This window comes from Eptatretus burgeri, chromosome 9 (genome assembly GCF_056783735.1).
Source record: "Eptatretus burgeri isolate ZD-2024b chromosome 9, Ebu_testis_v1, whole genome shotgun sequence".
NCBI classification, from domain to species: Eukaryota; Metazoa; Chordata; class Myxini; order Myxiniformes; family Myxinidae; genus Eptatretus; species Eptatretus burgeri.
In genome coordinates this window covers 84773523-84786359 of record NC_140969.1, presented here as the reverse complement: position 1 = coordinate 84786359, position 12837 = coordinate 84773523, and the positions used below count along the sequence as shown (strand labels likewise).

The 12837-nt window shown below is 45.9% G+C and overlaps 1 protein-coding gene across 6 annotated transcripts in view; it reads left to right on the top strand.

The window, feature by feature from the left end:
- Nucleotides 1–12837, top strand: part of LOC147020503 (protein cornichon homolog 3-like) — a 99966-nt gene that overhangs the window by 85326 nt on the left and 1803 nt on the right. For all 6 annotated transcript variants that reach the window (XM_085895894.1, XM_085895895.1, XM_085895890.1 and 3 more), the window contains 2 exons: nt 8219–8272; nt 10107–10219. In XM_085895894.1, the coding sequence (XP_085752020.1) occupies nt 8219–8272; nt 10107–10219 (167 nt within the window). The remainder of the gene's footprint in view (nt 1–8218; nt 8273–10106; nt 10220–12837) is intronic.

Below are 12837 nucleotides of genomic sequence, written 5' to 3'. Positions count from 1 at the left end.
GAAAAGGTGGTTGGTGGTGTGGTTGGTCCAAAATAACGATAGCAAAGAATAACGGCTAACTCAAAGATCACAGCCCTGTCCACACGAATAAATTCCCATTAAACAACGGTGGGGAAATCAAACTGAACATGGACTTAGCGATATAACTGATCTTGGGGATATCCTTTATGGTGCTCTGCGAATTTCCACAACCGTAACAATACAGACATATATACATATATACAAGATGAGAGTTTTAGTAATATATACACTACCGGTCAAAAGTTTTATAACACCCCCATTTTTCCAGTTTTTACTGAAATTTAAGCAGTTTAATGTTTCAATGTACTCTGAAATTAAAGCATACATCAAATAAACAATTGCAGATAAAAAATAAATCATGGAATCGTTTTGTTGAACAAAATTTAATCTAAATTTTTGACTCATCAAAGTAGCCACCTTTTGCAGATATAACAGCCGAACATACTCGTGGCATTCTTTCTACAATGGAAATCAAATATTGTTCAGAAAGTTCTTCCCAACACTGTTGCACAAGTTCCCACAAATGTGTTGCACTTGTAGATTGCTTTGTTTTCACCCTTCTGTCCAGTTCATCCCAAACCAGCTCGATGGGGTTTAAGTCTGGAGACTGTGCTGGCCAATCCATGATTTGAAGCCTACTGTCTTGTTCTTTTCTTCTAAGGTAGTTCTGACATAGCCTGGAGGTATGTTTTGGTCGTTATCTTGCTGTAGGATGAACCCCTGACCAACAAGGTGTAGACCAGAGGGTATTGCACGGCGCTGCAAAATGCTGTGGTAGCCCTTTTGGTTCAGGGTGCCAGTCACTCTGTGCAAGTCGCCGACTCTGATCCAGCAAAAGAGCCCCAGATCATCACGCTTCCTCCTCCATGTTTGACAGTTGGTGTCACACTAAGGAACCATCCTTTCGCCGACTCGACGGCATACAAAAACCCTGCGTGATGAACCGAAGATTTCAAATTTTGATTCATCAGTCCATGAAACCTTCTTCCAATTTGCAGTAGTCCACTGACGGTGCTTCATGGCCCAGGCAAACCTCTTTTTCTTATTTTGCCATCTTAGCAATGGCTTTCTTGCTGCCACTCAACCTGTCAAACCAGCACCTCGAAGTCTTCTCTTCACAGTTGAAACTGAGACTTCCTTACTTCGACCAGTGTTAAGCTGTGCTTGAAGCTGCTGTCCTGTGAGCTGCCCATCACGCAAGTTGTTGACTCTCAGAAACTTGTCTTCTGATTGTGTTGTGGCTTTGGGTCTGCCAGTCCTCTTCCTGTCAGAGTTTCCTCCAGTTTCCAAGTGCCTTTCGATGGTGTAGGAAACTGTACTCACTGACACCTTGGCTTCTTTGCAATTTCTCTAAAGGAAAGACCGAATACTTTTAAGGGTTATAATGGTCTGTCTGTCTTCGTTTGTTAATTGTCTTTTACTCGCCATTATGACAGCAATATACTACTCCCTGCAGTGCAATATTGTCAAAATAATGCTTCAGAGGGTGTTGCAACACAGTCTGTTCCAACACTACTTTTACACAGACAGAGGGATTCTAACTAATCAACAAAAGTTGGGACACCTGAAGGAATTGTTTGCATAAACTTTCAAGGCTAAATTTACTTCCATTGCTGCAGAACAGCTGCAGTTGCTAATGCATTACTTGTTCCCTGAAAAGGGCCTTTTTTAACAACTCTGAAATTTACATTATTTTTCAGTTTTTGGAAACCCAAACTTTTTTTTAACCTCTGGCAGTTTAACGCTTAGCTTTGTACAATTTCAGGTTATTCACTGGACTTGAACTGCTTAAATTTCAGTAAAAACTGGAAAAATGGGGGTGTTCTAAAACTTTTGACCAGTCGTGTAGAAGATCGATGGAGGTTTGAACAGCAGCCGATAAACCGGCTGCTCGGGTATATGGAGGTTTGAATAGCGGATGGTAAACCAGCCTCTCGGTTACATGGAGGTTTGAACAGTGGCCAGTAAACCAGCCACTTGTGATTATGGAGGTTTGAAAGGCGGATGTTAAACCAGCCGCTCGGTTATATGGAGGTTTGAAAGACTGATGGTAAACCAGCCACTTGTGTATATGGAGGTTTGAACAGCAGCTGATAAACCGGCCACTAGGGTATATAAAGGTTTGAATAGCGGATGGTAAACCAGCCACTAGGGTATATGGAGGTTTGAATAGCGGATGGTAAACTGGCCGCTCGGGTATATGGAGGTTTGAATAGCGGATGGTAAAAAGGCCACAAGGGTATATGGAGGTTTGAATAGCGGATGGTAAACCAGCCACTAGGGTATATGGAGGTTTGAATAGCGGATGGTAAACCAGCCACTAGGGTATATGGAGGTTTGAATAGCGGATGGTAAAAAGGCCACGAGGTTTACCATATACCCGATGGAGGTTTGAATCGCGATGGGAAAAAGGCTACTTGGGTATATGGAGGTTTGAATAGCGGATGGTAAAAAGGCCACTAGGGTGTATGGAGGTTTGAATAGCGGATGGTAAAAAGGCCACTAGGGTGTATGGAGGTTTGAATAGCGGATGGTAAAAAGGCCACTAGGGTGTATGGAGGTTTGAATAGCAGTCGATAAACCGGCCACTAGGGTATATGGAGGTTTGAACAGCGGATGGTAAACCGGCCACTAGGGTGTATGGAAGTTTGAATAGCGGATGGTAAAAAGGCCACTAGGGTATATGGAGGTTTGAATAGCGGATGGTAAACCAGCCACTAGGGTATATGGAGGTTTGAATAGCGGACGGTAAACCTGCCACTCGGGTATATGGAGGTTTGAATAGCGGATGGTAAAAAGGCCACTAGGGTATATGGAGGTTTGAACAGCGGATGGTAAACCGGCCACTCGGGTATATGGAGGTTTGAATAGTGGATGGTAAACCAGCCACCAGGGTATATGGAGATTTGAATAGCGGATGGTAAAAAGGCCACTAGGTTTACCATATACCCTATGGAGGTTTGAATAGCGATGGTAAAAAGGCCACTAGGGTATATGGAGGTTTGAATAGCGGATGGTAAAAAGGCCACAAGGGTATATGGAGGTTTGAATAGAGATGGTAACAAGGCTACTTGGGTATATGGAGGTTTGTACAGCGGATGGTAAAAAGGCCACTAGGGTATATGGAGGTTTGAACAGCAGCCAATAAACCGGCCACTAGGGTATATGGAGGTTTGGATAGCAGCTGATAAACCGGCCACTAGGGTAAATGGAGGTTTGAACAGCGGATGGTAAACCGGCCACTAGGGTATATGGAGGTTTGAATAGCGGATGGTAAACCAGCCACTAGGGTATATGGAGGTTTGAATAGCGGATGGTAAACTGGCCGCTCGGGTATATGGAGGTTTGAATAGCGGATGGTAAAAAGGCCACTAGGTTTACCATATACCCTATGGAGGTTTGAATAGCGATGGTAAAAAGGCTACTTGGGTATATGGAGGTTTGAATAGCGGATGGTAAAAAGGCCACTAGGTTTACCATATACCCTATGGAGGTTTGAATAGCGGATGGTAAAAAGGCCACTAGGTTTACCATATACCCTATGGAGGTTTGAATAGCGATGGTAAAAAGGCTACTCGGGTATATGGAGGTTTGAATAGCGGATGGTAAAAAGGCCACAAGGGTATATGGAGGTTTGAATAGAGATGGTAACAAGGCTATTCGGGTATATGGCGGTTTGAATAGCGGATGTTAAAAAGGCCACTGGGGTATAAGGAGGTTGAATAGCAGATGGTAAAAAGGCCGTTATGGTTCAAAGGGTTAACTGCTCTTGTGGACTAACTTCCATTAACTGCCCAATGGAAGGTTCAATAAACCCTACTGAACGCTTTTATCATTGTGACCTGGAGCAGCATCGGCATCGTCCGTGTTCTTTGCTCGCCGGTGAGCGAGCGCGTGCGTGGGCGGAGTTTAACATGGGTATGGTGTCCCTCTTTGGCCAATTGGCAAGGAGCGGGCATCTCACCCGCCCCATCCCCCACTCAACACCATCACCATTACGCACATGGTCGGAAGTGAGGAGGTAGGCGAAGCTACAAACACCTCTGATCAGGACTCCACCCAAAAGGGTGGGAGTTGCCCCGCCTACCATGGGCCTGTCCAATGGGAGATGGCCAGGGAATCGCGCGATGGGTCCGACCAATCAGGAGGCGAGTGGCCAGGAGAAGCCCCTCCCTCCTAAAGAGAGGAGTGTGGTTGTCGGGACCAGCATTGAGAGACGGAGATTGTGGCGTTTGCCGAGCAGCCTGTCATCGTGTGTGACATTTCTTGTGGGAAAGGACATTTCAATTCAGACATTTCCAACCTGACATCCAAAGCCAGTGAGTGGTTGTCGACAAGAGTGCGTTCTGGAGGATCGGTGCGATAGCGGTCTGCAGTCCTGCTGGCGATTGCGGCGCGGTCTGTGGTCGTTGTCGAGCGGTCTGCAGTCTTGGTGCTGGCAACGCCAAGGTCGTGGGTTCGAGTCCCACCGTGGTGGTTCGGGTCGGTGTGACCGCACGAGGCGGGACAGGTACCCCAGCGCGCTCTACTGACTGAAGACCCACTGAGGTCAATTTTCTTTTGTGTGTGTCCGTGTCCGTGGGCCCCGTCTGTAAGTAGAATCGTTAAGTGCTTGTGTTATTGTACATTGGTTGCATTGCTTTTATTCGGTGATAACTCTGCTCTGTGTTCCCCTCCCCGATTATTGTCATAAATAAATACCTCTTTTGTTGAATGTACCAGCTCGTTTCTATGTTTCTTTAATTGGCTTCGCACGCTTAGCTGTGTATTGAGAGATAGCGAGGGTAAGTTGTTCATTTGGTCCGGCGCGGCTCTGGAACTCCGCTCGGTTATGCCGAATCCGAGCCGTTACCTGCGACTCAGATCGCACGGAGTCGGCCAAGGGTGTGGTTCCCTGGTAGTTAGACTGTGTGGGTATTTAGGTATATTGAAATTGGCAATTGACCCTACCCCACGTGGTCGACCTATTGGCGATCTTCAGTCCGATAAGGGAGCCGTGACCTTTCGGATTTATCCGAAGGTACGACCTAAATTCTGGGTGTTCGGTGGAGCCGACTCTACTGCTCCCCCTAGAGGTCGTGCTCGCCTTTGAGACCTGGCACCACAACAATTTAACGTACATCGGTCGACCAGAGCTCATTTAATGTCCCTCATCTCCATCCTTGTCGGAGGGGCTGCGGAAAAAATGACTGAAAGTATCTTTGGAGTCATATCAGGGAATTTGTTTTTGAGAATGAAAAAGGCACGGGGAGAGACGACGTTTGCTCTTGGAATTTATAGGGTTAAAAACGCTCAATAATCCACAAGCAAGAAAATTTTCCAAATGCTCTTCCGTATCCACAGACCACCAGATGTATTAATGCCAAAGGGGGTGTATATTTATTACGTACATGGGGTTATCTGGTCTGGTGCGGGGTGCTAAAGTGGTTGGAGAGAGTTTGTTTAGCGGAGTATGGTAGGAGTTGGAAGATAAGGTTCCAAGGAGTTGCGAGTAGGAGGTTGCGGAGGGAAGAGGCATGGATGGAGCCCACAAGGAGGAAGGGATAAAAAAGCCCCCACCATATTTGTGCCTGCAATAAATAGATGGCATCAAAGACTGTGATGCACATATAATCGTGTGCGTTTCAAGTAAAATGTCTCGATTTGCTCATAAAGAACACAATACAATTAGCTGATATGATCACGTGACGGTGATTTCATTTGGATGTTCAAATTCATTCTTTGCATTTATTGGATTGAGGCTTTTTATTCGGTTAGTGCTGTTTCTTGGTTTGTGGTAAACCGTTAATGGGCAGTTTCTGGTTCAGTCTCAGCGTCTCATTGATATTGAGCGAGGTCAGGTGTGTGGGATCATGAGATTGTGTGTGGTCGTATGGCAGCTTAGCTGCCGGGGTAGCTATCATTTCTTGAAGCGCGACTGTGTTGCTGATGCAGTGCCCCTCTACCAGTACACACACTGGAACTGGTACTCATTTCACCGACCTCGGAAGGATGACAGGCTGAGTCAACCCCCTGGTGTATTAATTCAGCAGCCGATGGGGCTTGAACTCAGGACCCGAGGATCCAAAGCCACCACCCGAACCAAGATGGGAATGTTGGGGGGAGTAAGAATAACAATTCCCCTCCGAGCTGTCTCGCCTGGGTCAAAATCCAGATCTGGCTTCAAATCCTCGTCTTGGTGTTGCATAGTGAGGTCTCAATCACCCTCAAGGTGTGTTTGTGTGTGTGTGTGTGTGTGTGTGCGTGTGTGTGCGTGTGTGCGCGTGTGTGCGCGTGTGTGTGCGCGTGTGTGCGCGTGTGTGCGTGTGTGCGTGTGCGCGTGTGCGCGCGTGCGCGTGTGTGCGTGTGTGCGTGTGTGCGTGTGCGCGTGTGCGCGCGTGCGCGTGTGTGTGCGCGTGTGTGTGCGTGTGTGCGTGTGTGTGTGTGTGTGTGTGCGTGTGTGTGTGTGTGTGCGTGTGTGTGTGTGCGTGTGTGCGTGTGTGCGTGTGTGTGCGTGTGTGCGTGTGTGCGTGTGTGCGTGTGTGTGTGCGTGCGTGTGTGTGTGTGTGTGTGTGTGTGTGTGTGTGTGTGTGAGCGCGCGCACCGTCGTTTGTGTGTCTGACATTGAGTCGGAGTCACTTTTCCGATTCTGTGGCTTAAAATCAGATTGAGTAATTGGACCAAACATTTTGGAATTTGGGACGATCATACAAGTTTTAGGAATGTCTAAAAGCATTTCTATTGAAAAAAATTATGGTTGATCAGTAAGTTCATGGCCTAGCATAACAAGTCAATCACTCACACTTGTAGTGTTTTCAACCTTTTGCATGGATGGGGATTTAGCCTTGCCTGTTCCCGAAGGGATGGGAGAAGGGGTGTGTGTGTGTGTGTGTGCGTGTGTGTGTGTGTGTGTGTGTGTGTGTGTGTGTGTGTGTGTGTGTGTGTGTGTGTGTGTGTGTGTGTGTGTGTGTGTGTGTGTGTGTGTGTGTGTGTGTGTGTGTGTGTGTGTGTGTGTGTGAGATTTACCTTGATTTATGATTCCACCATCACTGTCGGTAAACACCAAAAGAGTGGGACGGTCTTGACACACCCATGTACAACCCCCTTGCTTGTCTCAGATCTCGATGTACTTTTCCTTTAAAAACATCCACAACCTCAACTCATAAATCCACAACCTCAACATCTGTACTTGACATCCACTAGGATTTGAACCCAGGTTTACAGCTGCATCTCAGCGTCCACAACCTCAACTAGTAAATCATTCCAGTGATCTATTAATCGTTGAGAACATTTTAGACTTTTTCACGTCCGATCGATGTCTGGGTTTAAGTAATTTACAACAACGATGAATACGTCCGCTCCCTCTGTGAGTGGAACATGGTGTCCGTACCCCCTCCCCTCGGCAGGGATCAGTGGTTACACCATTTACAGTATTCCACATGTGAAGGTGAAAACTGCAAGTCGTCTCCCCAGATTGGCCCAGCCATTGTTACCTCCACCACCAAAGGTGAAGGTGGATATTTTCATCCCCTGTTTGTTGGGTGGTCGCGAGAGTACCCTTATTTTCACTTTTTCCGTCTGTCTGTCTGTCTGTCTGTCTGTCTGTCTGTCTGTCTGTGTATGTCTGTATGTATGTTTGTATGTTTGTATGTAATGGACGGCTCTGGAGGCCAGAGGAGTCAACCGATTTTGATGAAACTTGACTGCTAGGTTCATACCAGGATCGAGTTGTATGCTTTTGAGCACCGTTGCTATGGACACCACCGTTGCCGAGCAACGGGACTTTGAAATTTTTGAAAAATCCTAAAAAAAAATTTTTTCAAAAATCTGCTTCCGCGCTTTTATGCGCACTATAATCAACCTCTTTGTCAAAAAATTTCAGCCCAATCCGTCAAAAACTATGACTAGTATACAATTATATGGCGACCACCCACGTCGCCGACCGGCTTGTTTGTCTGTTTGCCTGCTTGTTTGTGTGCACGATTTATCAAAAAGTTGTAGATGGATTCGGATGAAACTTGGTGGACATGTTGGGTGTGTGACAAGGAAGAATTGATTCCATGTTTGTGAAGATCCGAATTCTGATCTGGATACGAGGATTATTTAATTTTTTAAGTGATTCTTCACCATTGAGAGATCGGGCCAAAAATGTGTGCAATATGGTGTCTTCTGGAACACTAACCCGTACATGTGATCTGATGGGATCTTTTTGTTGCAGTGTCACATACAGCAAGTCCTGAAGGTGGAGCGGATTTGCTGCATGTTGCGAAAGGCAAGTCATGTCATGTCACGTCACGTTGATGTTCGTTGTCGTCGCAACAAATTTGAACATAAAGTGGGAACAACGGTGTGGCTTGGCAGGGATGTGTACCTCGTAAGGCCTTGTGTACGTTGGGCCTTTGTAGTTGACGAATATCCGTGCAAACAAAACCTTTTTGTTGCTTGAACATAATTGTTTTGGGATTTTGAGTGCCTTCTCTCCATCATTGGAAAATGGAAGGTGAGAAAACAATGCAACAGATTGTAACTCACAAACACCTGATTGAAGGATGAACACTGATAAATCTGTTTTTGAAAACTGACATTGTTAAAGCAAGGAAAAACTTTTCATTTTGCGAGAGATTGTGACATCAGGATAGTTTAAAAAGAATTTTTATTATCTACACGGTGTAGGCTCATGAAAGAGCTATGGCAAAGAACAAATCAGGACACAACATAATGATGAGGGAACACCAACAGCAGGGCGGAGGGAGAAAATCGACAAAGATGGACAAACAAGAGATGCAGGGAACGATGAAGGTTGGGGGAGAACGCAAAGCGTGGACAATATGGATACGTGAGCAAAATCTTGGGAGGGGTGGGGTTGGTTCAATAGGTGTAGACGAGATCATGGTTTTGGATGGGGTTTGACTTGAGATTGGGGTGATCAGCTGGCTTGAACACCTGTAATGAGATTCAAGAGGGTGTGGAAGGTGGTTCCACAGGTGGGAAAAGAGACAAACAAATGAGTCGAGGTGAGCAGTGGTTCTGGATTGAGGCAGTTTCACTAGGAGGTGGTTGCTGGTGGACCGCATGTGTCCTGCAAATACCTGGGGGAAGGGGAGGGGGGGGACAAAGCACGTGGAGGGCAGAAGTCCAGAAATGAGGCGGAAGAAGACAGAGAGACTAACAACCTGTCAGTGATGGCGAAGTGATTGGCCCACAGACTCAGCTTCATCACGAGTGATTCCAATGATCTTGATGGCCTTGGTTTCCATGCTGTCAAGCTGAGCAGGAGAACCGGCCCAGAGGGGAGAGCAGTACTCCATAAAGCTGCGGATGAGAGCCTTGTAGGTGTGTGTGAGCCCAGTTGTGCCAAGGAAAATGTTGAGGTTAGTTCTGAGGTTAGTTGAGGTTAGTCGATGCTTGTCGGCCTGTGTGTCGCTTGTCGACATTTTGAAATGATTGTAACTGCGGCCTACATTCGGAATTCCTTTCGTATCTTGGCCAACATCTGTGGCCTATTTCCTGACTGCACTGTATGGAGTTATTGTTTGAAATCATTATACGCAGAAAGATATGCTCTGCCTTGTTTAACTAATTGCCCGTCATCTCGGTTGCACGGTGTCCGTTGAAGATGTATGGAAATGGATCGTTGTTCACCTTCCGATGATTGAGTGACCACTTTACAGACGCCTTAATTTACTTGATAACTTTTTTTTTATTTTAACAATGGTCATTCTTACTTGAATGAACAATACATATTTAGCTGCTGAGGTTTCGTATGCTCTGTTGTGCATGTGTGCATGTATGTGCAGTCCTCAAAGAGGAAGCCCACATTGGATTGGACGGTTTCAATGTTTGGAATCATTACGACTATCTTGGTTTTCCCATAATCTATGGAAAACCCGAGGATGAAAATGTGGCCGAAAGTGTTTGAGGAGCACAATGTGAAATATCTGCCAAAAGCCCCCCCCCCCCAAGGATTCTGACCCTTTAATGGATTACACAAGTTTCAGACCAAAGGTCTCCACTAAAGTAACGGAGTCTGCGCTAAAGCAAAAGTGTAATTAATTTTGGCACTTTTGACGCAAGGAAATTGTTAACCACCTATATCTCTACCGCAGTTGTTGCTCCCAGAGTATTTCATCCACGCCTTGTTCTGCGTGATGTTCCTCTGTTCTATGGAGTGGCTCACGCTGGGCCTAAACACCCCACTTCTTTGCTACCACGTGTGGAGGTGAGATGAGGGTTTACACCATGACCTTCCAATGGACTGTTCCTCATTTCGCATTTTGACCTTTGGGAGACTCTCTGACTAAGCTAAAGAAGCTGAATCATCATAGTCCATTACTTTCCAATTTTCTAATCTTGTGTGCCAGCTCACACTTGCACCTTCACTGCACATACAGAAACTTCTCTCATTATTTAATTTGAATTCTCTCTTTCTCTTTCTCTTTCTTGATTATCCTCTGTGGACTCATTCCTGTGATTATCAATTTGCCTTGTGTCTCCATCTGAAACATTTTGGTCGAGCCTCCCTATGAGTCGCTCGTCGACACTTGTGAATAATAATGTATTACACGGTTACGGATCCAGTAAAATAAGGGGTGTGGGGTGGGGTGGGTGTGGAAGAGTCTGGTAAAATCAGTTGGGGGTATGGGGCATTAAATAATCATACATTTTGATGCTTAGGCCTCAGTCACATTTGCTCTACAGCGAGGATAAGGCGGCCGTACACCCTCTGAATTGACAGAAACATGCGGCGCCCGCAGAGAAACTGAGGTGGCCTCAGGGTGGCCCTACGCCGTTTGTCTATATTTTACAGGCCGTAGCGTCGCCGTGGAATGAAATCGCAGAGTTATAACTTTTTGTCATTTCTACGCTCGCCGTAGCAATTGGACAAGCCAAGCTATAACGTATATGTGTTCAACGTCGACTGTACGTAGGGCGTACGGTGGGCTTGCGTTTGCCGTGCAGCTGCCGTAAGCTCTTCTCAATGAAAAATGAATTTTCCCAACCCCTAAAAAATTACAGCGGCCGCACTATTTACACGGTCGCCGTACAGTGGCCTTGCGGTCTGCGTGACTACCTGTGGGCAACGCAAGGTCGACGCACGGTTCCCCTACGCCCGCCGTGCACCTACGTAGGCCTCCGTGGCAGTCTGCGTTGACCGTGCATCCACCGTGCACTACCGCTAGAGATCGGAGTATAGTTTGCCTCTTCACAGTGGTGCCCCCAGAATCCGAATTTAATTCGTTCCAGGAGGCTGTTCGGATTGCAAAAAGTTCGGATTCAAAAAATATTTTCCCAATAAGAAATAATGGAAAGTGAATTAATCCGTTCGTGGACCCAAAGAAAACCCACTTTCAAGACACTTTAAACTGAAATCCCCCATGTTTAAGGTAAAATAAGATGAGTAAATGACCTTCGGTGGCGGTGTATTGTATGTAAACTGGTACAATCGCCATATCCAAAGGCCCACACAGGCTCGAGCTCCGGCCTGGGTTTCGATCGCTCGCGCACTCTGCGAGAGCGCTGCCCCCAGGGCAGCTCATCAAACATGATGCCCCCAGAACCACAATCACTTTCATCAAACGCATCGGGCTGACGTAATCATGGATATTAAAAATTACAACCGGTTTTGGTGTGAAATTCAATCCTTGCCCGACAGTCCGTCACGCCACGTGATCGGATTGCTTTTTTTGTTAATAATTAAAACAAGATGATTAAAAAAAAAAGAAATGAAGGTGAAAACACGAGGTCAGGCCTAAGTCGCATTTGGCTCGGCGCCCGGAGGGTCCACAAAATGTACGGACACTCGCAATTATAAAGCGGCCGCAGTATTTCCACGGTCACACATTGTAGCAGTCAAGCATGTTTTTATTTTTCGGGTAGCCGCACGGCGTGTTTATTAATTGTGGAGACCGAAAACGGGGGGTGCCGTAATTTTTTGGGGGTTGGGAAAATTCATTTTTCATTAAGAAGAGCTTACGGCAGCCGCACTGAAAATGCAAGCCCACCGTACGCCCTACGTACGGTCGACGTGGAACACATCTACGTCATAGCTTGGCTTGTCTAATTGCTACGGTGAGCAATTGCTCGTGGCCACAGATTTTGGAGAGCCCACGGCCGCCGTGGCAAATGTGACCTAGGCCTAAAGGACCATTTTTCAGATGTTTTCACCCAAAATCCCCAATAACATTTATTTATGACGAGAATCAAAGATTCGCAGGTTAATGCAGTGTCCCCCCTCATTTGCACTCCTCACCAATAAATATAACAGGTGCAAGAATCCCCATTCTTAGGTTGTGATGGGTTTTAACCCCCACCACCACACACTCCAATTGTGTCAAGTGCAGGTAGGTGCCCACTAACACGAAGAATCACAAAAGGGGGAAGTCAATTAAAAATAAATAAAAAAATAATTACTCTTCACTTTATTCAGTTCGACCTGCAGGTCGTATTTGGTTTAATAACTAGTTCTTAACTTACTGCCATAACAGAATTTTTTTTTAACTCAATTTCTCTCACTCATATTTTAATAATTTATATAATTGTACATCTCATTGTTTGTTATGTCAAGTGCAAATCGATTCATTACCCCGTGAATGTGAAGCAAAAAGTTGGGTTCGGCAGTTGGTTAATTTTGGCTGCGTGTCAGTCTGTCTCCAGACATCAGTCTATGATCGACGTCGTACTTTGACTGAATTTGGCAAATTGTACAGAATCTCATCCCGATCACATATACTCACGCGGCGAGGTAATTTGTTTTACTCTGTCTGCCTGTTTGGCAGCCAAACTAAATTGAAAACCATTCCAAACAGGAAACTTCGTGCGTTTAAAGACGTCATAAGG